This window comes from Stigmatopora argus, chromosome 9 (assembly GCF_051989625.1).
Source record: "Stigmatopora argus isolate UIUO_Sarg chromosome 9, RoL_Sarg_1.0, whole genome shotgun sequence".
Lineage (NCBI taxonomy): Eukaryota > Metazoa > Chordata > Actinopteri > Syngnathiformes > Syngnathidae > Stigmatopora > Stigmatopora argus.
Window position 1 is genome coordinate 13,338,834 of NC_135395.1, and position 27,238 is coordinate 13,366,071.

The 27,238-nt window shown below is 38.5% G+C and overlaps 1 protein-coding gene across 6 annotated transcripts in view; it reads right to left on the reverse strand.

The window, feature by feature from the left end:
* The window catches only part of unc5a (unc-5 netrin receptor A), a 132,570-nt gene that overhangs the window by 52,051 nt on the left and 53,281 nt on the right, over nucleotides 1–27,238 (reverse strand). For all 6 annotated transcript variants that reach the window (XM_077609424.1, XM_077609426.1, XM_077609421.1 and 3 more), the window contains one exon: nucleotides 14,865–15,080. In XM_077609424.1, coding sequence (XP_077465550.1) covers nucleotides 14,865–15,080 — 216 coding nt within the window. The remainder of the gene's footprint in view (nucleotides 1–14,864; nucleotides 15,081–27,238) is intronic.

Below are 27,238 nucleotides of genomic sequence, written 5' to 3' on the forward strand. Positions count from 1 at the left end.
GTAAAGCTGCAGAGATGAAATATAGTACAGCATTAAAAAAAATGCAATGGCTTTGAGTCTGACTGAGCACGGGACAGTTTATATATGCATATGATTTGCCATATATTAGAAGACATACAGAATATTAGGTGCTCACTAACAGCCCATATTCAGAGGATACCCAGGCTAGAGAAATGTAACTGATTAATGCAAACTTATCCTTGTCTTTGAGCTAAAGGCTGAAGAGAATAAAAGATCAGAATGTATGAACAATAGCAACCTGAGGTGAGAAATTCTAAGAGGAGCAATTTGAAGCTCTGCTTGCCAGTGTAATTGCATTCTGTTTCTTTATCTCTTCCCGTCTCCATAATTACCTGCCCACTGTGTCTGACACCTTAAAGAAACACTGCTGTAAGGCAATCCTTCCGATTTCTCCCCAATTAAGGCGTACCACAAAATAATCATGACGTTTGGGTGTGAAAATAGGAATTCACATTCATAGCCTTTAATATTGACACTTGCTAATGACTCAATTATCAAAATGACTGGCAATATATGACTTGTGATATATCTACATTGACTATATAGTATGTACTATGTAGTATATATTATATCGGCAAAGTATTCGCATATGATATATTCATGTATAGGCGGCCCGGCGGATGAGTGGGTAGCGCATCGGCCTCACGGTTCTGGGGTCCTGGGTTCAAATCCAGGTCGGTCCACCTGTGTGGAGGTTGCATGTTCTCCCTGGGCCTGCGTGGGTTTCCTCCGGGTACTCCGGTTTCTAATCTAAGTAACGCTAGAAATTCAGGATACCTGTTAGCAGACCCTCAGCAAAACTGATCGTGATTCCATTATTAACCAGTTATTTACATCAAAGTTAATTAGACTTTTTATGCAATTACTATATTGTACATCAGCTAGTCGCAGATTTTCAACATTTCACATTCGGGGCTGGTCCTTGTCTCTCCAACAGCGCTTTTATTCGGGTGTTCAACTTTCCAATCAACTTTGGGAACACAGGCACATTCATCAATGTCACTATTCCTTGAACATGTAATCAAAGTAAAAAACAGGGAGGTTTTTAGAATCGAAACACTCACCTATAGGAGGCGAAACCTGTCGTCGCAGATCCTGCTATGACTGTGTGCAAGTGTGTGTACATGGAGTGAGATGTTGCCATATCTGTCAGGCAAGTGTCCTGTCACGGTCACGCTCTGGCATTTCTTGATTTGGGAATTTGCAAAGAGGAAATATAGAAAGGCAAGGAAATGGATTTCGTAACCACGCAACAATAAATACTCGAGAGGTACTCTCAGAAGATGAGGCTGTGGGCACACTCCGATTGAAAAAAATGTCTCGTAATCAATAACCTAAAAGAAGCTACCAAAACCCTCTATCCTGACTGCAGACTTGAGGGGGCTCAAGAGTCAGTAGAGTTTCAGCAAATTAAGAAGGAGGCATCAAAGGACTGAAGGCAATTTCAGAATGGTTTGCCAAATTCACTGACCATACATGCTGCGCATCTTCAAGCAACACTACAACACAATTTAGTTCTTGATCCACTGGCAAGTTGGTGCATTTGGTGGATATGGTTTCTTTCCCTATGATTACCACTTGAAAACACGCACAGAGAAAGACTAGAGGAAGAATATTTGTCTGCTGGTAATCTTCCCTTAAATCAAGAGGGGTTTCTACGCCCAACAAAACCTTACTGGACTCAATCTTTGCTAAGTCGATTGAGAGCGGTGCCAAGTGCTGGATTTTAGCTTTCCTTCCCACACTCTTGTTTTTGCAAGCGCTGACCTCAATTCCATAGGGGTCATTTGCTTATCAAAGGCACAGACTAGAACTTACAGGTCCTGGGTGTGTGTTCTTTGTGAACACAAGGAAATTCAATTAGGTGCCAAGCCTGGTGTGTGTGGCTGGGATTCATCAGAAGATATAAGGGGATTATAGTTGGGTGACTTTACATCAGGCCAATGCTCCATTTCAAGAGAAAGCGTACACAATGGTTGAGAGGAGACATTACAGATGAGGCTTTTAAGGGATCGGCAGCACATCCTAGCCACCAGTCAAAGCATGTTTCAAGTGGTTCATTTCCTACTGTGCTTCCTTTTTGTAAAGGGTGGTATCAATGTCAATCCTAGCACCAAGGGCCCACTTCTATTCAAGAGAACATCAAAAAAGCCCTCTTCAAACCGAATGCTACTTTTCTAAAATTAAATAAATTCAGACCCAAAAACCAGTTTGAATATATATCTATATGTTTGTTTGACACAGTAGGCCTACTGTCAAGAACTAACAGGACACTTTTTAAATTGCATTTAAATATATGCAAAAGCTTTCTTCTAATTGGTTGTTGGTGAGATCTTGGTGAGATAACGGTTAGCGCGTCAGCCTCAGAGTTCTGATAATGACGATTTAGGCTTTCAAAAAGTGACCAATAATTTAACGAACCACATACATGTCGAATTCAAGCCAGGTCAAATTTTGCCCCCCACCATATATTCTTAATAGAAAAGTAAAATACAAATAAATAAATAAATGACCCTGCTTCAACTGTGTGATAGCACATTTTTCCACCGGGCACAGGTATTAACCTGGAAATTTCGTACGTCTTGTCTGTCACGGAGGGTGCCAAACTAAGGAATACAGTATAGTGCACAACAAACCACAATATTCCCCTTGAGTAAATAACCAAAAGTCAATTCCACTTCACACAGCCAAGGCCATTAGTGCCATCTTATTATGTCTGCAAACATCAATTACTCTGTAAAGCGGGAAAATGATAGGTTGACAGGTGGTGCCATAAGTGTCTGCCCTTTTAAAAGTGTGATGTGGCCTTCTGAGTGACGCATGGCTTCATTTAATCTGCAAGAGAAACTGCATCAGAAGCAGTGACTAGGAGCAGGGGGCAAAAGGTACTCCCATTCAGGGATGTTGGTAAGGTTGTGTCTTAAGTTAGTGGGACAGTATTCCAGGTCAAGGCACTAGCTCCAGTTATAAACAGCTTTTCAAGAGCTTCTTTTGATTGAGCTGTCAATTTTCCACAACAAATCCACAATGCAAGGCCCATGCCGATGCGCTGAATGTCATTACAGATTATTCATGGCTGACAAGCAGGAGAGCAGGTAGTGGTCCAATCAGTCAGTTTGGGTTCAGTCCAATGCTAGTCCGAGGAGATTTGGATCGGCTTGATTAGGGTAAATTATGCAGCAAAACTCTATTGTAAAAGTCACGGAAGTGGCAATTAGGCGATTCTGAATAAAGACCAAGCAGTTTTAGTTAATTGAGAACTTCCCCTTCCATACAGTGTTTGCCAGCAGCACAGGATCCGACAAAATGTAGAATACAATCACTGACAAACTGCAGTGAAATGTCACGAGTGATTGCAGCTTTGCAATGTCGTGAAAAATTGCTGCCCAGATCTCAGAGTAGATTTTTATGGCCACAAAATACCCACATGATGGACATGCATGTTAATTTTGGAAACTCACTGCCTGGAATCAATATGAAATGTGTAATTTATCAATGGGCAAGTTCCATGACAACCCTGAGGAATGGCTGGTTTGTTCAATGCAAGTCTACCTGCTCGACAAACAGGTGTATTTTTCTGCAATGTTACTGTCCTTCACTAATTCATTTACTAAGCTTGGGTTCTGTGATTTACCACAGCTCAGTTACCCAAGTGCGTCCGGTGTAATTACTTTAATCCAATATCCGCGACTCTGATGACTGGCAGCACAAGAAAGCTCAACAACCTTCCTCAAGCTGCCAGTAACTGGGATTGACTCCTTTATCTCCAAACCCACCTTGTCCTTCCGCGAATGAGAAAACGTCAGAGGTGAAGGCCTTGAACACTTTCCTTCAGCTTCTATTTCATTTGACTGAGTGGGATATCTAAAAGAATTCTGGCCACATGAAGGGTGTGATAATTTGCTCTGTTCAACATGCTTTTCTTCCCTTGTCTGACATGGCACTGGTCTCTGAAGTAAATAAGTAAGACTGCTTGAGCTAAGTCAACCAGGCTCCCATTTGGCTGCAGAGTGCTGTGCCCCATACAAATTGCATTAGGGTTTTTTCTCTCTCTTGGAACTGCTGGTTGGAGTCTCTTGGGTCTTTAGACTGGTGGTGTTTAAAGGTGGAGGCTTTTTCGGGAAAACGATCAGGTGATGTTAGGAACAACATGCATCATGATTCAAAGAGCTGTCGAGCAAATTTTGTTTTGGGTGCCACAGGTCTGAAATTTTTCCATTGATTTAGCGAATAAAGACTTTCATGTACTTCTCAGGTAAGAATGTTTTCAGAACCTTTTACAAATACATGTCCTACTCCAAGCAGTCTTGAGTAGCTCAGCAGTCAGCACAATTGACTGCCTAGCTGAGGGTGCGGGTTTTAATCCATATTGGATAGAAAGGTGCAAGAATGAGACGAGGAGCTCTAAATTTGTATTTTTTAAGGAATTGTCACATTTTCTGCAGCTCACTAATCTTTTCTTCTTTGTTTAAAAGTCTACACTAAAACTAATACTATTTAGTTAGTGTAATTAAGCAGAAGCCTGTGACACTGCATAAATCTGTGTCGTTTTAAGCACCGATTAATGAAAATCCTCTCCTCAAAAGGCAAAATGTGTGATTAACACTCTACTTATTAAATATATAGATAACACTACGAATACACAGTGCAAAAACAGTGGGCCTTCTGACTTTGTGAATACAAAACCAATACTTTAGGCGTTCCACATTATTTTGAAGAGTAATCAAAAATGTCACCTTAAGAGGTGACAAACTGGTACTTATTATTAGTACAATGACATTTAAACATTTTAGTAAAGATGCTATGGCGGCACTGCATTGAATTATATTTCTATAGATTATATCCAAGAGAACAAATATAAGAAAAATGAGAATTTTACCGATTGAGAAAGAGTTTCTGCAGCTAAACTGGATACTAAGAGGTATACCTGGAAAAAACAACAATGCATTCCATTTATAGCACCTAATGCTCCAACGTTCAAATACAGGAGTCAACATGCTTTGCGCCTGAATCAACTATAATGACACAAGGGGATGAAGTGCTGTAGACTGAACACGCATTGAGTATTTAAATATTAATTTCTTTGTTCAAATGCAACGGTGTAAATTATTCATCCAGTAGATGCAAGACAGAGTGCTGTGTATTTTATAGATAAACTGACGCTGAAACTGGAGGTAAGGCAGTGAAAAAGGAGAGCAGAACCTTGAAGTTGGATAGTTTGTTTGAACTTCAGTTGACCTTGGAAAGTTCAATATTAATGGAATATCAAATCTATTCAGTATATCTGTTCTAGTTCAAAAGAAATAAAAAATAGCACAGATTCTAAATGTGACAACCATAACAACTATTTTTCTCACAAGTCTTGGCATTTACTGGACAAACTTGGGACTTCCGGCCTTTCATGTCATATGTAGAAATTTAAGATGCTTAAAAAAATCTGTAAATGAAGGGTAAATTATCGCTTGTAAGGCTTTTGTCATCACACTACCACACTATTTCATTGAGTAAGTGACTGACTAAATAAGAGAGATGCTACGTAATCTAAATATTTATAAAATATCCAAAATATGAAAAAGTGCTTGTACAATTACTGTCCCCTAAAGGCAGTTTATTAAGGTTTAAGCAGACACAAAAGACAAAACAATTTGCAAAAACAAATTCATGGTCTGAGATGATGTGAAGCGATTAATTATTGAAGCAGATTGCATAAAATCCTCAGGATTGCTTCCTGATGGGACCCACGCTAGTACATTGCTGTTCCTTTGGCTGTTAGCACGCCTCATCGAACAGGCGCTCGGATGAAAATGCTCTCCGAAACACAGAAAATGAATGCAGAAGAGCCATACATGAGTAGGTAGTATCCCAGCAACCCATGCATTTGATTTCATTGTGAATGTGTTTGTAACGGCTCTGTGACAAACAAGGAGTTATAATACATTAAAATATTGAATGGACATTAGATTATATTATCATCTTTTTCTTTTCACGTCACAAAGCATTGATTAAACCGCCAATAAGGAAATTTACTCTTGAGAGGGAGAAGAAGCTAAGAAAAGTCACAAGGTGGAAGTCAAATGAGAAAACAACAAGAACATGATGGAAAAATGACTAAAAGCATTATGTGATTTACGGCACATTATTTCAAGTTTTAGTGGGTTTATATAGAGATTGTTGTCTTCGAAAATGAAGGTAACAATGGACAACTTTTAGAAGGCATTCAATGGGAAGCAGCCTGGCATAAAAAGCCTTTTAAATGAGTAACAAAAGTGTGGTAGCTCATTACAATAACTAAGAACAGGATCTAAAACTGACTTTTGAAAAGGAAATCCTTTATGGATGCAAAGATAACAATAAGAAAATGATAACAGACTATTAGACTAAATACATGATTACAATTTTTTCAATGAACTCCATTTGATTTTCATGGATTGTTCATGTTCCTTCCTTGTTTGTCAATAAAATAATTTTGCTAAACTTCTAATTCTCTGAATTATTCATTTATGGTCACTGTACCAGACTTAGATCTCTTATCTCTCTAGTCGTGCTTAGTCGTCTTCGTCTTTTGTAAACACTGGTTAAATACAAAGACAGCAAACATAAAAGTGTATAGATGAAGCTAAATTTCCATTTGATTGTTTAGGCTCCAACCACGGCAAAAGCATCATTTCATGTACACTCCGAGTAATACGACTTCACTCTCCTTTATGTTTCAAAGAGCACTCCATGAGGACACTGAAGCTTTTTTCCTCTGCTTGCTGCGTAAAACAGCCTTTTTTTCACTTCTGCCGTGCTGTCCCATACCCAGGACACCCTCCAGCTTCTAGTTTAAATGGATGCGCAGGCGAGTTGATGTTTGTTCCAGGAGTGTGTAAAATACAAATGCTCTAAAAGTCTCCTTGGGGCCAAACACACAAAGCATTAACTGTCAGCCAACTCAGTTCCTCTACCTATCAAAAATCTCCACGGACTATTTAGCTGTCAGCTGCCTCGACCACCGCCTCACCAGACACTCCCTTTCCGAGCTCCACTATTACTAAACCAATTTGAAGAGAGCAGGTGCTGATTGACATCACAAAGCCCCACTCGGTGCACTGCTGTCAGACTAACAGTCACATCTTTCATTTCGGTGCTATGCGGAATGGTGTGTGAATGAAGATGTTGGATGAAGGTCAAATTGTAAGCAAGAGAAATTGGAGCTTAATTGTGCATAACATAGTAAAGGGGTGCTAGCTTTGAACTCTATTTAGCTTTTGTTCAGACGCGTGACTTTGTGCTTAAAAATTGCCAAGTCAGAGCACACCGTCAACTTTGGCCCCTATTTTCTCAGCACAAGTGCAGCTCAGATGGACTGAAAAATGCACTTGATGCACATAAACCACTACTTCCACTGTATGTGGGAGGGCATGGAGTTTATAGTTACACAGATCTGAGGTAATTACTTTTTTTAAACTACACCCTATAAGTGCTTTACCATGAAGCTCCACAGACATGTTAACATCGGGAAATACTAGTTTAAAGTTGGATTTTTACTCTAAGGTTGTGTATTTACCATTGGTAAAGTTACAATGAATGATCAAGTTAATACTATGATTGAGCAACACCAGTGATTACACACAGTGTTAATAAAATGACAGGAAAATATACAAAATTGTTTGAGTGAAATAAAAGCCAGGGATAGACACTTCAAAAACTGCACGCGTGGGAGACTGGTTCGCCTATATTGTTTTTTGCCAAAGCGAAATTATCACTTACTTTGTTCCACTAATGGCAGTTAATTTCCAGTTCATTATGTTTGCATGCAGAGAATTCCTTCAAAAAGAGATGTGCCCTAATGAAAACACAACAAAAATAGAGACACATGGACTGTTCCACAAGTTTCAGTCAAACATTTTAAACAATTTGAAACAAAACCAATGTGTATATTTTTTCTTTACAATGATATATTTTTATAAAGTTTAACAGATATGGAGTTTAAAATGAAGGGCAAACATGGCTTCATGGTGTTATTTCCCACTGAAATTGTGGGGGACTACTTTGTTGTGTGACTATATCAATCAAAATTAAAAATTTAGGCACCGTCTTAATGTCATTGGCCGCTCTTTTGCTTGTGTATGCACACAATGAGCTGACCTGTCTGAAAACCCTTAATAGAACAGACTGGCAGATGTGTTATAGGAACAATTCACCTTGCCATCTGTTTTGTGAGCTTCATCGCCAAATCCTTTCAGCTTTTGCGTCCCACAGTCAAGGACAGGATGAAATACAAGTCCCATTATGAGGCAACTACGAATAATGCATTATCAATTAGTCCCCTCTGCAACTGATCGATGTTTAACAGGTGGTAAGAGGCAATTGCCACTGCAATTGCCTTATTTCCTCCTCTTAATGATCAGATTTGTGTTAAATTGCAGCATGACTGCACCTCAACCAGCCAAGGAGAGTTTAATCATTGCACTCTGTCACCATTTGGGTGCTTCCGACCTAGTTTCACGAGAAGGCGTCAACTAAAGCGTGTCAAACTTGAAGCTCGGCGGCCAAATTCAGCCTGTCGCATGATGTTATGTGGCCCGCAAAAGGCATATTGTCACCTTCATGCTTCTTGCTGAAATGAAAGATTAAAAAAAAAATTCTCAAGGAAAGATCAACTAATTGTTTTTCTTTAGTTTTAAGTCAGTTAAGAAAAAGGGGAGGATTTGGTTTTCCAACCCTCGTAGTTCTTATTAAAAATGTAAATAAAAAAACAATTGACTATAGAAAAAATAGCTACTGATTAATTTGCTAATTAATTGGTTAAGCGCAGATCAAGACTCTCTCAAGGAAAACTACGATGCGATCGCGAGAAAGATGAGTCCGACTCCCCTGTTCTAGGTATTTTAATATCACCATCCTTGTGCACACCAGAGCGAGAGCGCAGGAAGGTGTGGCTAACATATTAAAGACTGATATATTAAAAGAAAGGTCAGAAATTGTTCGGCTAAATCTAGATTATCATCCTTTTGGATCAGAAATTAATATGTCATCACATTACAGTGCAGGATCCAGTCAATCAGACAAGACATGAAATTAATCCGCGTGCTCTTGCATATGTGAGGGTTGCCCCTGTGGTGCCACGACACATTATTAATTCTAATGAGATTGTGATGGATGGTTTTAAAAGATTTACTGACCATGTCATCCTTGGCATTTGGATTTCAAAAGAATTGATGGAGACTAGGATCTGATGAACCATAGGGTCAAAAGGAGGCGATTTGAAATTATTAGAAAGTGAATATTATTCACCACGCGTTATTAATATCGTCTCTCCAAAAGTTTTCTTTCATAAAGCACACTGCAAACCTGTACCACAATATGATATTTTTCCATTTTCTGCATCTTTCAAAGCCTTGTTGACAATCAGTTCAATCACCAAAGAACACCTCATCGGCTCAGGCCTTTATAAAGCACTTGCGTAGGTTTATTGAAATGGGAATATGAAATGCATGTATTTTCCACCCAAGAGGCTTTTCTGCAGGGCTGACAATGCAGCGCAAGGATCAAAATCATTTCCATCAATGCTGGCAGATGAAATGCAAACACAATCAAATCAGTCTGGCCCATAGAAGCATCCCCTTCTCAAATGTCTATCTCCCTTCTCCTCATCATGTGTCTGATGAGAAATCATAGAGCGGGAGAATCCCCTAATCTATGCAAACACACTGTCACTATTGATTTGTTCAGAGTGGATATGTCTTTATTAAGACTCACAAGACATCCCTGTCCCACCTTTTCCATAAAGGACAACCTAGAAAAAGGAAGAGAGCCAGCCGGGGCTTTAGAAACCGTCACAGCCACAACAATTGAGATAAGTTACTGAGGCCATGTAATAGGAACCAATGGAGTCAAGGATGGATCAATAAAAGACACTGAAACCAGGAGAGGAAGGACAAATTTTGACATGTTTTTTCTCTTTCATGATAAAAAGAGATTCTTGAGGCAGTTGGGTGTAGAAAAGCAGCTATAACTACGTGTCACAAACACACATTAAAGTATTCTTGACCAAGTTCAGAACCTCCATTTGCTCCTAAAACTGAAACCATTTTTTGCAACTTTTCTCAATCTCGATTCCTTTCATGATTTGTTTTTTAGACTATATTAAATTGTGGTTTCTTATAGGTTTTTTACCTAAATAATGATGTCTACCATTTTACCATCACAAATTATGTTAAATATTCTTTGTGTGTTAATCTTAACAGTTTACCTCATAATGAAACATCTACAAATTAGCCACATTGGACTCTTTGTGGAGGACTGTTGAAAATTGCATTGGCATCGACAATCGATTTAATCTGAAAACATTTTTCTATCTCCAAATCTCTCAACTTTAGTACCGGTTAATATTAACTTTTGCCAATTTAAAGCAGTAGTAAGGCAGCAAACAAATTAAGTCATAGTGCTAGTGATGTGAAAAGGTTGCAAATTAATGTCAGACATAGTATCTATAATTGAAGTTAAGAAAAACATTTTACACAACATACCTGCAACAAATTTTTGCCAAGTGCCATTGGAATCCAATGAAAAATGGGGATCCTAATACCCAATAAGTTATCAACAATTTTTACTTCTAGTGTCTACAATGTAATTTCACATGGATACTTTTTATCAAATATTTATCAAATATTGGCACTTTTATACTGGATGAATTAGTTTGAAAGGCACAATCCATTTGTACTTGGTGCAATCGATTTGGTAAACAGTTACCTGATATGGGCAGAGGTTATGTCTGCAAAAGGTACTCATGTTCTCTACTACCTGAGACTGTGAAAAAGAGCCGCCTATAGGTAAGATGTGATTCAGTTGTTAATTTAAATCAGCAGATACACTGACATTTTAGTCTGTGGGGAACCAACAGAGATGGGATTTAGTTGAATATTGCCTCAGTAATATTGGGCCACACTGTTACATCTGTGAAACAGCTGCTTTTTTGGCATCTTTATCATTTCTCTGCTCTGCTGTGTGAGCTTGACTGCATCATTAGTCTTGCCGACTTGCCACTTTGTATTTGTAAAACAAAAACAAACTGTAAAGATTACAATTTATGGTTTTCATTACTTGTCCAAAGAACATATCAATCAACAGCGTACGTCTCTTCACAGAAATATGCAAGGATGGATATACTATACAAAGTCATGTAAACTGTGAAGAAGATTGTGCTCTAAATAATAGCATGAAACTGCAGTCTAACTGACCTCCCCCATGGCATTTTCCCCCACTTAATCCATCCAGCAGATTCCTTCCCTTCATTGAATTTGGTCAAATGTCGAGTCCTGTAGCTAACAAGTATTACATACATGAACTGATTTAACACAATATATTTAATTGAGTCTGGATGATTAGTCTTAATGATTTAATTCCCTTAATGAAGAAGGTTATAAGTAAGAGCAATCACTTTGCATTAACCTTGCCTCGAAAATCTCATTGTATCCTACATTACTCTATATGAATCAATGATGAATGTAACCCTATTAAAGCCTAACACGAGTACATTTCAAATGAAACCCTATTCTGCTTTTAATGGGGGCTCCAATTTATCTTTATCTCTGACACCGTAGGTATTATACTACACCCACTGTCTGGTACATTTTCACCCATATCAATGACAATTTGGGTGTCTGAAATTACATGTGTTGGTCCTGAGTTATAGTTTTGCAGGAAATAGCTGAAAAGATTTTTCATAGGACAATTTCTGCAACGAATTTAATACTGAATTCAGTAGAAGATTACACTATATATATTTTTTCTATTGATGTCAAATTATAAAACCCATTGATTAAAGGAAATGCAGCCGAGTAACTTATTTTACAAAATGAATAAATATTCAATATATTTGAATATATAGAAAAGACTGCCACAGTTTTTATCTCCTTGGGTTGTGGAAGCCACTCAATGCAAGATTTTATTTTGTAAAATGCAGCACACACTGTATGTTACGGCTGTGACATTCAAAATGTCAGTTTTAATTCACTGATTATTATTACTAATTTTTATTTAAGATGTGCCTGTATTAGGTGATGCCTCTGGTAGCACACTTTTTTCTCCCAAAACTCAAACTCACTAGGCCTAACAGCAGTAATATTTCTTTATGATATCTTGGTTCAACGTGAGCATTTAGAGTAACAAAGTTAGGTGCGCTGAGACTTTGGGAGAGTTTACCATATATCAGAATATAATATTGATAGTTTTAGGCATTATATGTTTTGTGCAAAACCAAACTCTATGAATGATCATTGTTGGGAAACTCATCCATCAAATATTGAAGAGAAAGATTTTCATATTGAATATAAGCCACCATCTCCAGCAGCTTTTTGACTAAAGTGTAACCGCACAGCAGCCAACCAATGGAACAGAGACTGATTGATTCCATATCAAGCGACTGTTATGGAATTTGCAATTTTGTCTTTTTGCCCATTTCCTTCCGCAGAGTGATGCAAAGTACGTGCAAAGAGAGAAACTAATTTACAAAGAACTAATCGAATTTTTTTTCTCGGGGTATTTTCAGAAAGTGCTTGTCCACTCTTCCCCAATGTGTAAATTGTCAATCTTGGATTTACGTCAGACTCATCACGTCTTCCTCATCATACCAGGACACTGATATTGGCCAGATTCTGCTGTGACAGGAGCCTTGTTGCTTGGCAACATTTCTAAGTTTGGAGTCCAGTATGACGACCAGGGTGTGAGGACAGCCTGACAAGTCTTGTACTGCACTATGGCGTGGTGCTAATTCCATAACTGTGCTTGCCAATCCTAACCTTTCAATATCCCCTGGAGGGTGTATCAGTAAATAACACACACACACACCAACACCCCCCCACACACTGACGTGATCTCGTCTCATCTTCTGACTTGAAGGGGAATTAGAGGGACACATCCGTAAAGTCCTCAGGGCGGCACTGACATTAAACAGCCTAGGTGTTTGCTAGATCGATGTGGGTGCTGTGGAGCAGTCATACCTTTGAACAGCCATGTGTCCTTCAAAACTACATAAGCCCCCATGAGACATCCATTGAAGAGGAAAAAATATTTGCCTTCTCAAATCAATATGGTTTTGCATAACCTCCGCTCTCTACTGTTTAAGATCATCAAATAAATAAATTTCAGACAACGATAGTTCTAAAAGAAGTATAAAGATGTTTTCAAATGTTTTTCGTCTTAAAACTATCTGGCCTTGTATGGAAAAGGTGAAATCATTAAATAACGGTGGCTAATTTATTTTGTAAAGCAGAGTTTAATTTGACTAACCAAAACCAAGCATAATTGAGTCAGACCGGTTTAATCAATAAATCACTAAGAGACTTGAGAAATAAGTAAGGCACAAGATATTTAAAAGATGTATCAAAATACTATAATCCAAACAAATTCAAAAATACATGAACATCATCTAAAAAGAGAAAACATGCATTCATTTTCCATTCAACTTATCCTCACAAGGGTGTGCTGGAGTCTATTCCAGCCAACTTTAAGCGGTAGGCCGGGGATTGCGCACTGAATTGGTTGCCAGCCAATCGCAGGGCACAAGATAAACATCCATTCAAGCTCATACTCATACGTAGGGATAATTTACACCATTGAACCAGCCTACCATGTATGTTTTGGGATAATGGAGGAAGCCGGAGTTCCCGGAGAAAATAGGCCCAGGAAGAACATGCAAACCTCACACAGGAAGGCCAGAACTACCAGAGATTGAACCCTTGAAAACTTTTGAGACTTATTTTCAGAAATACTTTTTTAAAGGAATATTCTATGGTTGGATAAACTTCAAAAGACATTTTTACTTAGGTTAACTGTGTCTGCTATATAGTTTTTATTTTATTTTAAAGACTAAAGCAAGGCAACTATAGAAAAAAAAACACTAGAACCTGTCGCCGCACTGAATATGCATCAAAGATAGATTGTGATGGTCACTGATGCGAGGTGGAACTTCACTGAGTAAAAATCTGGCAAGACAGATTTGTTTTAAATAAATGCTGACGATAAGTGTTCATGAGTGTGAATTTTCATTAATGGTTGGCTGGGTAACACTGCAGTGGTAACAAGACGCTCCCCCAAAGTGAAGTTTATGACAACACTGACAACACAATTAATGACCATCTTATAGGAATCCAAGTCTGCAAGGTCACAAGTAGAGGGAAGCCAATACACTACTTAATTTTTACTATTTTTTTGTATATGCCAGTGCATCTGATTTAACATTTTGTCTGACATTGTGAATTGAACAGAGTTTAACCCTAAAGACCAGCTACATGAGTGTATTTTCATAGGTTACGAAGGGCTATGAGAGATTCCTAAAACACACATTTTCGTACGAAGAATGATTTGCATCCATTGCCTTGTTATTGTGGACATTTGCATGTGCACACTCCAGCCTCCGTGAAAACCTGTCATTATCACATTCCTGTCAGATGTCAGGCTGTGAATGGGTGACTTGCATTGGCCGATCACGGCTGAATCACACCGCATCAGTGTTGTGCATGTGTATTCCGCTGATAGCGGAGGCGGGAGATTGCAGCACAAGGGTGAAAAAACAAACAGGTCTCCAAGGTGATCATGGAGATTTCTGAGACTGGAACCATTGAGCTTATTGTGATCATGGTAACCCAAATAGGCTTGCAGACAAGCTACAGTCGACGAAGCATGGTAATCACAAGCAACATATTAATGTTCCTTTTACCTGTACCTTGTATTACCATATAATCAAAGCGGTTGGACATAGTAAACAACAGATAGAAACTATTTAAATATAAAAGCTAAAATGTACTCATTTCACATGGGAAGTTACATTTATAATGTCTACAAATGCTGGTTAGTACCTGTAGAAGGATCCACCGTGCGCACAATCAAATGGTCATCCTGGTGAACCCACTCGCCATTGCATTTGAAGTAGATCTGTGTCGCTGGTGTGGATCGGCAGGTGAGCATCACTGGCTTGTTTTTCACTATAAATTCGTCTTCTGGTTCCACCAAGAAGTGAGGTAACAGATCAGAGAAGGCTGCGGGTTGTGTCGCTGTGGCCGTATGTTCAGAACCTGAGAGGAAAAAAGAAGAAAACGCTAAAGAAAGACTATATTTTTTTCCTTGAACTCCACCAGTAATTATTATTGCATAACTCCAGAGGGAAACAAAGAAGAAAAATACTTTCCCAGTGCAACTCTTCACACTATTCCAAAACTTTCTACAAGATTATGATGGATCTCGGTTCCAACAGGACTGACTCACAACATGTCTTCATTGCATTGACTGTTTATTTATTTATTTATTTATTTATTTATTTATATATATATATATATATATATATATATATATATATATATATATATATATATATATATAAATGAACCCTGGGCTGGGTAAAAATGAAGTTTTGTGATTCGTTCAATGACATTCTGGCAATTCTTTACTAATACAAAAACCAATGATAAACAAAAAAGAAATACTATATGCAGTAGTAATAGTCATACCCAAATCTGTCATGTTTTCTTGTAAGCGGCAACTGTGACACATTTGTTCAATATTGTTTTACGCAGGTTGTTTTCAGTTTGTAAAAATGCAGCATGAAATGATCCAATTTTGTTAAGAACCATTTTGGCACACTACAAAATCCGTGCCCTACAGAAAAAAACAATGAACTGGTTGAGCTAGAATGCTCACCAACATCTACTACTGATAAGAAACTCAATGATTGGTGAAGGAGGTTTCCCACTGGCAAGTTAACATGATCTTTCTAGATTACTCATGGCTCTGCCGATCAAATTATTAATGAAAAAAGCTTTGAAAAAAAAGGACTGCACTAAAAAAGCCTATTGGTCCGCCAGTACAATTTGTTGAGTTTGCTTCGTCTTCTCGGTAATAGAAAAATAGACAAAGATAATAAATGAAAGAGAAAGTGTGTGCGGTGTGGAGCTCAGTTGGCAAGGTGTGTTCTTGGTGGGATCGGATGTCCATGTCTTTACCCTAGCTTTTAATCACGAGCCATTAAAAATCACAACCACTGGATTTTAGGCTACAATTCTTCTCAGCAACTAGGACATTTCAAAGAGTGTTGTGTGAATCTTTCTGCAACTGGGACTCTTAACTTAACTTGTGTTCCGTGACACAACATTCATTCATCATCCTTACTGCGCATCCTCGTAATGGTTGCGGGGGTTGCTGGATCTCAGCTGACTTTGTGCGAAAGGCAGACTACACCCTAGACGGACGTGTTGCCAGTCAGCCGTAGGGCACAGAGAGAGAAACAGAGAAACATCTGCACTCACAATCATACCGCCACCGAGCGGGAATCGATCCCACGCTTGCCCGCACCGAAGTCGGGCGAGTGAATCACTACACCATCAGGCGGCTGTCAGTGTACATAACATCTAATATTGGATACACAGATTCTTCCCGTGCCCGAGTAAGTTTTATACATCCCACATCGCAAAAACCTGCATGGTAGGCTGGCTGAACACTAACTTGTCCCTAGGTACGAGTGTGAGCGTGAATTGTTGTTTGTCTCAGTATTGCCTGTGATTGGCGGGCAACCAATTCAGGGTGTCCCCCTGCCTACTGGCCACAGTTGGCTGAAATTGGCTCCAGCACCCCTGCAACGCTTGCGAGGATAAGCAGTACGGAAAATGAATGGTAAAATATATATTGTATGTAAAAACAAAACAAACCATTGGGTCTACTGCGAAAAGGGGGAAATACAATGCCACTGTTCAGAGATGGAGAAGCTGTCCTTAAGGAGCACAACTGTATAAATGACAGCTGAGATCTTTGTTCGCCGAAAAAAGTGGAAGAGGAATGCTGAATGTGACAAGGAAGCCTGTGGCACAGTACACAGGCCGACTCTCACCAAAGGTTTTGCTGTTATATGGGGAGGGAGACACAGAAGGAGAAAGGACGAAATAATATCTTTACACACCACAGAATCTCAAGAGGCCAGTAAATCCCCCCAATAAAATAATTTTTAAGGATAGATATTAATTTACTTCCTTGAATCCAGTATGGCTGACTGCGCCAACATTAATAACCTTCCCTATCACTCCCCATCCAGCACAAGACCGAAACCCGTATCTCGCCTAATGAAATGGCAGCAATTGTGATGACCTTTAGCCCCCCGCATGCCCACTCACCCCCCAACTGCCACTGCCTCTCTGGCAGCCTCCTCCATGTAGCTCACTGATGTTTTTGTGTCACAGACGATATTAGATAGCATCGTAAACACCAATCCTCGGATAAAGACATTTTACGGCACTTCCTCCCCCACAACACATAATGCCCTTCCATTTGGTAGCCCCCTCATGTGCTGAATTGCTAATCTATCAGAATGTGATAGAGTGAAGCACACCATTGCTGCTGAACCCCATTAATGTTCCGTGTACATGTTTAACTCTTAATGAAAACTAAATGTGCTGTGTCCAATGAAGGACATGCATCACTTGCTGACACATTGCCATTTTTCCTATTTTCTGGGCTTATTTCTGGATGAGGGATGAAAATTAATATGACAGCAAAGTATTGAGTGCAACCAAACTGCCTGACAATGCATCTTTGCGTCAACTGGATGTGTCAAACTATTGAGGAGACGGCTTGGGCCAACAAGACAATTCATTTAAAAGTAAGGCTACACTTAAACAGCCAAATGCAAAAGTCAGCAATAAGTATAGATCCAACAGAGGAGCTCAGTAAACAAATCAGGCATCTGCTTCTACCAGGTGGTGTAGGTAGCAGGGCAAAAATGGCAACAGATACGATAGACCACCTGACATCACCAGTCTCCGACTTCGAAGTTTTCTCCAATTTAAGGTTAATTTATGGTTATACATATTCCCACAACCTGAGCCTGAGTGGGTTTTCTTCGGGTACTCCGGTTTCCTCCCACATTTCCAAAAGACATGCATAGTAGGCTGATTGGACACTCTAAATTGCCCCTAGGTATGAGTGTGAGCGTGAATGGTTGTTTGTCTCTTGGTGCCCTGCGATTGGCTGGACTTCAATTCTGGGTGTTCCTCGCCTATGGCCCGAAGTCAGCTGGGATAGGCTCCAGCACCCCCCGCGACCCTAGTGAGGATAAAGCGGTTCAGAAAATGAGATGAGACATTTTCCCACACAGTTAAAATATTATAATTATATAATTTCTGAATGATATCACTTCTGGTTTTGATGGCAGTGATTTGTTTTAAGTAGAAAAATACAACTAAGAAGTACCAAAGCTCTTCAAGGATGGATATTAGCTCACCGGCATCCAATTAGAACATTTCATTTTGGCTTGATCACTTTCAGATCGGATCAATCTACTGGGAAAACTACTTTCAATCACTTCAAAGTCAAGGGGGCATACACATAAGGCCCACCATTATTCTGTGTGGCTGGAGATAGTAAATAATGACTTTCCTTACACCCGTCAACTAAGCAATATCAAACAAAGTCAGACCAGCTGAGAGACTGACATGTTGAAAACGTGATGAATATGTGACTGTGTGGGCTCACTGCCGGTTTCTCATTTGAGGGTCACATTGGACCTGAATGAGGCCATTTTGTGTTTACCCGTGAGTCCACTCTTGTGTCGGGGGTGAGTCTTGCATTTAACTGCACGCATTTTTAGTTAATGAGGTCAAACATGTAATCTCTTTTGAAAAGGGAATTGTCATTTTATGGGAGGACATTCTGGTCACGCTCTGCTTTATATCAAATCCATAATGAAGGGGTGATATGTAGTAAATTGCCTTAGATTATTGTCATGACACAGAGTACTTCAAAGTCAATGTGCGCACACAAACAGACACACAGTGGGAGTATCAGCCACTTAACAGACTCCTTGCAGGTCAATGCAGAAATCAAATAGACATAGTGCAGCACTGCATCAGTTTCCACTGAATGTGATTGGCTCTGACCGCCATCCAAATCGATCTACATCAAATGCCAGGTTATTAGTAAAGCACAACAAAGAGTGTGAAATCTCACCATAAGATTTAATTCATTAGACATTCTTGTTTTCCTTTTCATCACCCAATTTTAAATAGAAAGGAAACAATTAAATCCGACCAAGGGATGGATGCAGTAATCCTAACTTGATATTTGTCTGCAGCTGCTCTTCCCTCAAGAGACAATTCTACTGACCTAAAATACACAAAACAACCCACACACAATCCCAACAAGGGTGCACCAGCTGCCAGTGTTCTGAGCCATCATGTCCATGGCACATTTTCCCTCTGCACATAGCCCACAACATCTCCTTGGTCCAGCTGACCATGTCAACTCCCCAATGCGGCACTGACTAAACACACAACAACACAAGAGATCATGAAGTGAAAAGAGGCAGTGCAAAATATACTATATATTATGTGATATTATTCAGCAGGTAAAAAAAAATGACCACAAAAAAGGTCTTTTTTGTGGACTTATCAACCAGCCCTCTGTTCAAATCATGTAAATTTGATTAATGTTAATATTCAGGTGACATTTACAGTACTTATAATCAAATAATATAAAGAAAATAAAAAAACTGCAAAATGTAAGTAAATATGGAATTCAACCCACTATCTAGAAAAAATGCAGAAATTTAAACATTTTATAGATTCCTAACATAGACTGAAATATAATATTGGTAATTATAGCACACAAAGGGCAACAAACTAAAATTCTCTGTCACAGATAATATGGAATAGTACCAATCAAAACAGGGTGTTTTAAGCACAAATATTGCATTTTAATTTCTAGCCTGCTTTGATAGCTACTTTCAAGTAAACTACATTGTAGATCTGGTGTCCATCATTCTACTATTGACAACAGAGCATACGCTTGGGGTTCAGGTCAGGGGAATGTTCTGACAAATGAAGTACATTAACACAATCATTATTAGACTAGCTTATTGCAGTGTTGGCAGGTAGGCTTTTCATATGTATCCCTTGGAGAGATGTTTAATGGTATTTTCTATGTAAGCACACCTTGTGCTTAGCAAAGGGCTCATTGCGCAAACAGAGCATGATGTACATCCCAATGTTGAGCAGCAGCTGTAACACATGTTTTATGATACTCTCACAATCTCCTCTCAAATTAATGCAGTTACAGTTACTATCAAGAATAATCAACCATTTCATGTTAGGCTGCCATAAACAACAAAGCTGCCATAAAAGTGCATTTTGTTAGATGAATTGGCTCTCCAGTTGCTTTTAAACTTCAGAATTTATTTACAGAGCAATCACCCGGAATATTGAGCATGAGGGAACAGAAATGTTGCTTATGTTAAGTTAAAAATAGTATAAATAAGCTGCTGACAGTGTAAACAATGCAAGTGATCAAACACAAATAGGATGTTAAAAAAAGCAAGAGATAATAGAGGGCTCAGCTGAGTGATGACAAATATTTATGTTCTCATGTCAGAACCTCAAATAAACATGGTGAAACATGAAACATTTTGTGAGCTGGGAAAAAATTATTTTTTTCCTGCAAAAACACAATACGGAAAGAATTCATATTGATTCGGGTTTCATGACACGACCGAGCTGCTTTCCCAATCAATGGGAGATGAAGAATTAAGTATGCATCGTAAGCTTGAACAGAAAAGGTGAAAGATGCACAAGTTATTACCATTATGGTCACGGGGGAAACAATCAATCAATCATTGACACACGAAGAGATAGTCATTAAATAAGCATGCAGCGGCAAACGAATCACATCACGCTTGCGTCATTCGCGGAGAGGAGACATTAGAATATATATAAAATGGCAGATGAGGAAAAGAGGGAGGAGGTGGCACCCCGGGGTGGTGGAGGAGAGAATGTAAATGATTCTCACACATTATTGCAATTTTCCTCCGTTCAAATGAATAGAAAATTGGCTGCTAAGCATGCCTATCGATGCAGGCCTGTGCATCTGTGCGGATACATTAATTCCAGACACTAATGATACGCTGACTACACTGTAGCACGATGACAGTATTTCCATGACAGATGTGCTCCAGAGGCTCTGGTCACATTATCAACTTTGAGAATTGGCTTCAAAAGCGTCTTGCAAAACTCATCTCGTAGGCGAGGTTTTCAGTGATGAAAATAGGGTTTTGAGCTGTGTCAAACAGTGTGTCCAAAGGAAACAAATTGAGCTGTTAGTTTGGTAAATAAAGTTCACAATACCGACACGACTAATGAGGCCCGCAGCTTTCCAACGGGAGAGCTCACAGCTGCTTATTGAGCTTGTTCAGAATTTTCTTTAAATACATTTGCCTGTCATCTTTTTGAAGTAACATCTCAGCAAGGTGTCCTTTACCCCCACTGACTACTTTACTTGGCGTCGCCTTGAAAGACTCATCTTTCTTGAAACCTGTAAGACCTTTTCAGGTTTGTGTTGATGTGAGAGATCTGACATTTTGAGTTGCCTATTAGGAAGATAGCATGTGCATTTGCCTCAGTAAACGTGCGTGTAAATAACATAACAGCAAATGCACAAATGCGAGAGTTTGATTCTTTCCAACTATTTTATGTGAAAAAAACCCTCTGTTGCAACAACAGTTTTACTCCTAGAATAATTAACATTAGAATTTCATAAACTGAATAAAAACATTCTCATCTCTAAAGGGCCAAGAATTATATCTCAAGTCGCCGACTTCTCCTTGCTACTAATGTTTTCTCAATGTGCCATTTGCTTGTCATTTGACCAAATTAAAGTTACCAGGTGTTGCTTCAGTCAAGTCATTACCTCCACCATGCGTTATTATTTATTGAAGACTGACCTTTATGGAAAGAAAAGCAAGCATCTTGCTAATGGAATACCTAGATCTACAAGCTAGAGTAACAGAAGAGCAAGTGGACAACCAAAACCTCATTATAATCAGTGCCTTTAAACCAAGTTTTATTCAGTAGTAGTGACTCAAAATAAAATCCTGCTATAAATATTCAATTTATCATGCAGTCAACCAAATCCTTATACTTACGTGCTATTCAAATAAATCCATCGAGATTAATTAGTGATGTCAGAGACATACATATACATGTGCACTCATACCTACGAACAATTTGAGTGGTCAATGGGCCTACCACGCAAGTTTTTGGAATGTCGGAGGAAACCAGAGCTACAACTAAATTTTTGGCCACCTACTTTTTGAAAGAAGGTAGCCAGAGCACCTGAGGAAAACCCCCGCAAACATGGGTAGAACATGCCAACTCTACACAGTAAGGTCAGAACACACCGGGGATCGAACCCTTGATCTCCAACCTGTGAGCCAGACATGCTAACCCCACCGTTCTTCCGTCACTATTGAACAAAACATAAATAATAGTACCCTCACAGACAGACTCATCTACTTAGCTGCACGAAACAACATAAGGTGAGCATTTGAATAAAAAATAAACAAAATAAAAAAAATCACACGTTGAAAATCTTGCATTGACACACATTAAGATTCTTCTTCATTGCACTAAACTTTCTTAATCTAAAGGTCCATTAAGTTCTCTGGATCAAACCATATCTTAGAGGACATTTCATTCAACACCTAGTATGCAAGTCTTATTTTATACTTCTGTCTTCCCATGTTAAGGAAACAGAATATAAACATACACACCCGGTTGGAGTAGATTTTTGCCAAGGCCATGGACGTCAAGGTGCACATCTAAAAAATCTTTAGATGTTATGACATAACAGACAGTGACAATGTCAGGTCAGCAAAGGTGAAGCTCCTACGTCTAAACGTAACAAGAGCACAAAGAATTCCATAAGTTGTCTATTTTCTCTGATTTGTTGACTATGTTCAACTTCAGCAATGCCTTTCATGCTCAAGGTGTTTTTTGTGTTCTTGTATAAAAACTACATTTATAAAAAAAGTTTCATGTAATCTAATCTAAAATATAAACTGTATTTACATTTTCTTTTAAAAAGCATACATATACATATATATATGCAAAAGCCTAAAGGAGTCACCTTTCGGGGTTGATGTTTTTCAGCCTCAGATTTTAACACTTTTTGACGTAAGCAGGCAAAATCCTCAAGAAAAAAAACTCAGGCTGTTGGGAGGGGTAGAGTTGTAGTGTTTGCCACCCGAGTCACGCACCACCCTTTGGATTTGAAGACTCCTTGTGCTCAGTCGGAAATGAGGTTAAACTAGAAGTCAGTTGATTACAGAAGAAAGAGACAGGCGGGGGGGAAAGGAGCCATTCTTAAATCGTTGACATTGTAGAAAATAATGGAAGGGAAGGGGGGTAAAGCCAAAAAACTATTAAGATTACTAAATCAATCCTTTAATTACCGGATATGCCTACGGCTGAAAGGAGAAGTTTTGCATAGAGTATATCACAAGTGTGGAACAATTTCCTTTGTAGCAAATGATGTATACTGCCAGAAACTTCAGCAGCCATAAACTTCAAATGAGTGGGTTCCTATTTAGCTTGTAAGTTATAGTGTTTAGAATGCTGGAGAAAAAAAACCCTACGAATTGAAAATAAGACAATACGTTTCAAATCAAAGTGTCAGCTAAAACAATGTTCTGTCAACAAGACAAAGGTAAAATGATTTTAGTGACGCTCAAAAATAAAGTTTACATTGTCAGTTAATAAGATCTTAAAAGAATGAAACCCATTAATGTACATAACTTTCGATTATTTAGTCTTGGATTGATTCAACCAAATGCTAACAATCACAAGAAGAGAGTGTAGCACACAAAGGCGGTCAATGCCTGAAGCTACAAAATGCTTCTGTCAGCTCAAAATGCTTTTGACACAAACTGATGTAAACATGGGGACCCCAGTGACACTTTATGAGTAGCATGTCCCACCGACTACCTGCTCCAGCACATCTCATCAGTTACACTCCACTCAATAAATATCCGGGTCGTACGAAATAGAGGGATTAGTCACAATCAGAGAGATGGATGGTGGGGTCTTCCTCAACATCAGAGTGTGCATCGGAACACAAGATGAAAACACGATCTATAACAGGTGTCACCTAGTTAAATAATGGCAGCATTTCTGTTCCAAAATAACAACTCATCAGCAAACAGCCACACAGAACATTGCAATAATAAGATTGATGACTGTTGTCATCTTTAAACAATCTTACCGTGACAAACTTGACAGCTGAGATCAAATTTGTATGCAGAAGAATATCATGTAGATTAAAGTCAAAATATTTACCGAAATTTTGAAATTTCAATCTGCAAAAGTATTGTTCTTATACGTGTTTAAAGAGTAATTCATAGCCAGCGTTACCCAATTAGTTCTCCTCCAGATCCAGAAAAACAATATGACTTGATGAGTCAAAGAGTTTAGGATTGCATTATTACTTAAGGGTGCACCAATTAATCGAGGACACTTAAAAAAGATTCTGAAGAATCGGTCGCTACTTAAAAATATATCGATCTTGTCTGACAATCAAGTATAGCATGAGTTAGCATATGAACATTTGGTCATTGGAAATTTGTGGTTATTAATATGTGCATATGTAAATGGTGGGCGGTCCGGTGTATGAGTGGTTTTGAACCAAGTAGTGTATCCATTAGCTCAATACAGATATCATGAAATCATAAAAACAGGAAAATATATATTTATATAATTTGTTCAGATAAAATCCTGTTAATATTCATGATTACAGGACTAGTTCATAAGTCAAACATTAATATGGAGATAATGCACCTAAATAACATGCTGATGTCAAATGTTAATGTTGAACCCAGGTGAAGGGATTAGAACACAAACCATCTTAGTTCGCAAGCCAACAAGACCACATTAACATAAAGCAGCAAAGGAATATGGGAATGGCATTAGTTTTGATGATCAACAGTCAAAAAGTTCAAACAGATTATGTCAGTAATCAATGTCATTCTTTTGTAGGCCCCTGTGATGTTAATATTTTCCAGGCTATAAAGAGAGCAAAACTCAAGAAACTAGAATACTGCATATGGATTTAATAAAACATGACAATCTACCCAGAAGACAGCAGAGTCGGTAGCTCCTGTAAGGTACTGCCCTAGCAATAATTTGCAGTGAAAATGCATCTGCTTATATGAATTCATAGTCAACGTCTCCCTACATATTCCATAAAGTCCTTACACCGCATGCCAACTATAATCCAAACATGAAGGGAATATAATGAGACGCCACAAGAACAAGAGATGCAGATGTGCTATGGCGGCAATATCAAAGTCAAAGCCATTAAGCACAATGTGAGTGCAAGTCCACATGAGAGAAAGAAATGGATTAAGCGGCTTTGGACCTATAAGAGAACTATAACAAAGAATTATGGAGCTATAGGTACCTGCCAAGCAATTAAAGCCAAGGCTGCTTATCAGATATGACTTTTCCGCTAAAGAAAACAAAGTGCAACAGAAATCAAACAAGGTTTACGGTTTAGATTTTTGTTGTTGTTTGCTTATTAGCCACCTCGGTGCCGGAACAAAATGAGAATAAAAAAACAACAACAAAGACTACAATATATGATAAGCATATACGTAAAAATCTGTTCAAACACATCAGTAAGGTAAAAAAAGGACGACGTTGAATACAAAAGAAAATCTGAGCTTCAAGTGCAACTGTTTTTGCTCTTAGACACACTAATTTGACTTTTGCGGGAACATCACTAGTTTGATGTATAAAAAAGAGACGAGAATGATAGAAGATGGTGCATTTGTGCACAGCGCTTGTTCTGCTTTAACCCGGCAGATCAGATACAATGTTAGAGGCTTTAAATTGCTTTAGGTACTGTGTTGATGCCTACATAATACAACACCTCGAACCTTCTATTTCTACACATCATTGAACTTCAACAATATTTTGGTGCAACCTACTGAAAGACTTGCAAGAAATTGAATATACAAATATCTGATAAGAATTACAAGGTATTGTGGTTTTAGCAAGGCATTGCATAATATCTCCGTGTGTGTCATTAGGCGAACAGACCCAGGTGTATCCTGCCACTCATTCAAGCCCAAATCAGATAAACCAAAGCTCACATGTGACCTTGAATGAGATAAGTGCTAGAAAATGGAAAGTTATTTCCTACATAATGCGTTCAGCCTTGGCTGTTCAATTGTAATTACGTTTAGAAGATTTCCAACTGTTAAAAAGTGCAGATTTAAAATTTAAATTGTCTGACCATGATTTGGTCATTTATATGTAGGGTTCCTAATAGATTAATAATTAGATGAGTGAGAAAACATGCATGTGCTTCAATTACTGAAAAGGGAAGACTAAATTAAAAACCCTAATGAAAAGCCATTCAGTTGAATGTTGCTCCATTGTGCCCAATACGTATGCAATATTGTATATGCCAATGTACCCATCAAAAATTATAATACTAGACTCTTCTAATGGAACCAACAATTTGTTGACTTTAATGTTGAAATACGTCCAAACGTATAAAGAAATAGCATCAGGATTCTGAATTCTCTAAACAAAAGCAATAGATAATCTTGGGTCCCTTCCTCTTTTGTGCCTTCCCAAACACATTTAAAGATGTGATGGCCCTATTCCATAACACGCGGGTAGAAATGGATTCCAAAGCACACTCAGTAATGTGCTTGAATAACCACAAAGCATCAGGTGACAAGAAATACGTTGAGGGAGGCAATAGAAGCTAGCCTGGGGTCCAACAGAGAGATTGCATGAGCAATGTCAAACCTGTAGTTGGTAAAAGCGAGTGGTATTAACTTTCTTTCACAAGTGCAAACGTAATTCAGTTTGAGGTAAAGAAAACAGTGGTGACACAGAAAATCAGGCATGTTGGAAAGAAATCTACGCAGAAAACAGAAGGTTTCCTCTACGAGTATTTGTAGTGGAGCCTATATTTTAATTTATTTTTATTCTTTTAACTTTGAAGCACAAGTGAGACAGCTTAACAATGTTGTGAATTTGATTTTCAAAACCCAAATCAAAATTCTAGGAATGATATCTCAGTTATTACAAAAATAGATATTGAATGTCTCCTATTGATATTTTAAAGAAGACACGGTACGCATCACTCCCGCAATTTTAAACAATTTTTATTTTCCTAATGCAAATTAGTTACAGTTTACCACGCTCGTATTGCTAGTCTTCCCTTGATAACTGAGGGGTGGAGTTAAGGAATTTGTTAGGGGCGGAGAAAATGTGTGCAGGGCCGCAGCATGTATTAAATTAGATTTACATTTAAATTTTAAGTGTATTTTCAGAAACTAAAGTAGATGTATGATTAAAAAAAGACATTCTATGAAATGTGTCCTTTTTTGAACAAAGCCCGCCAAATG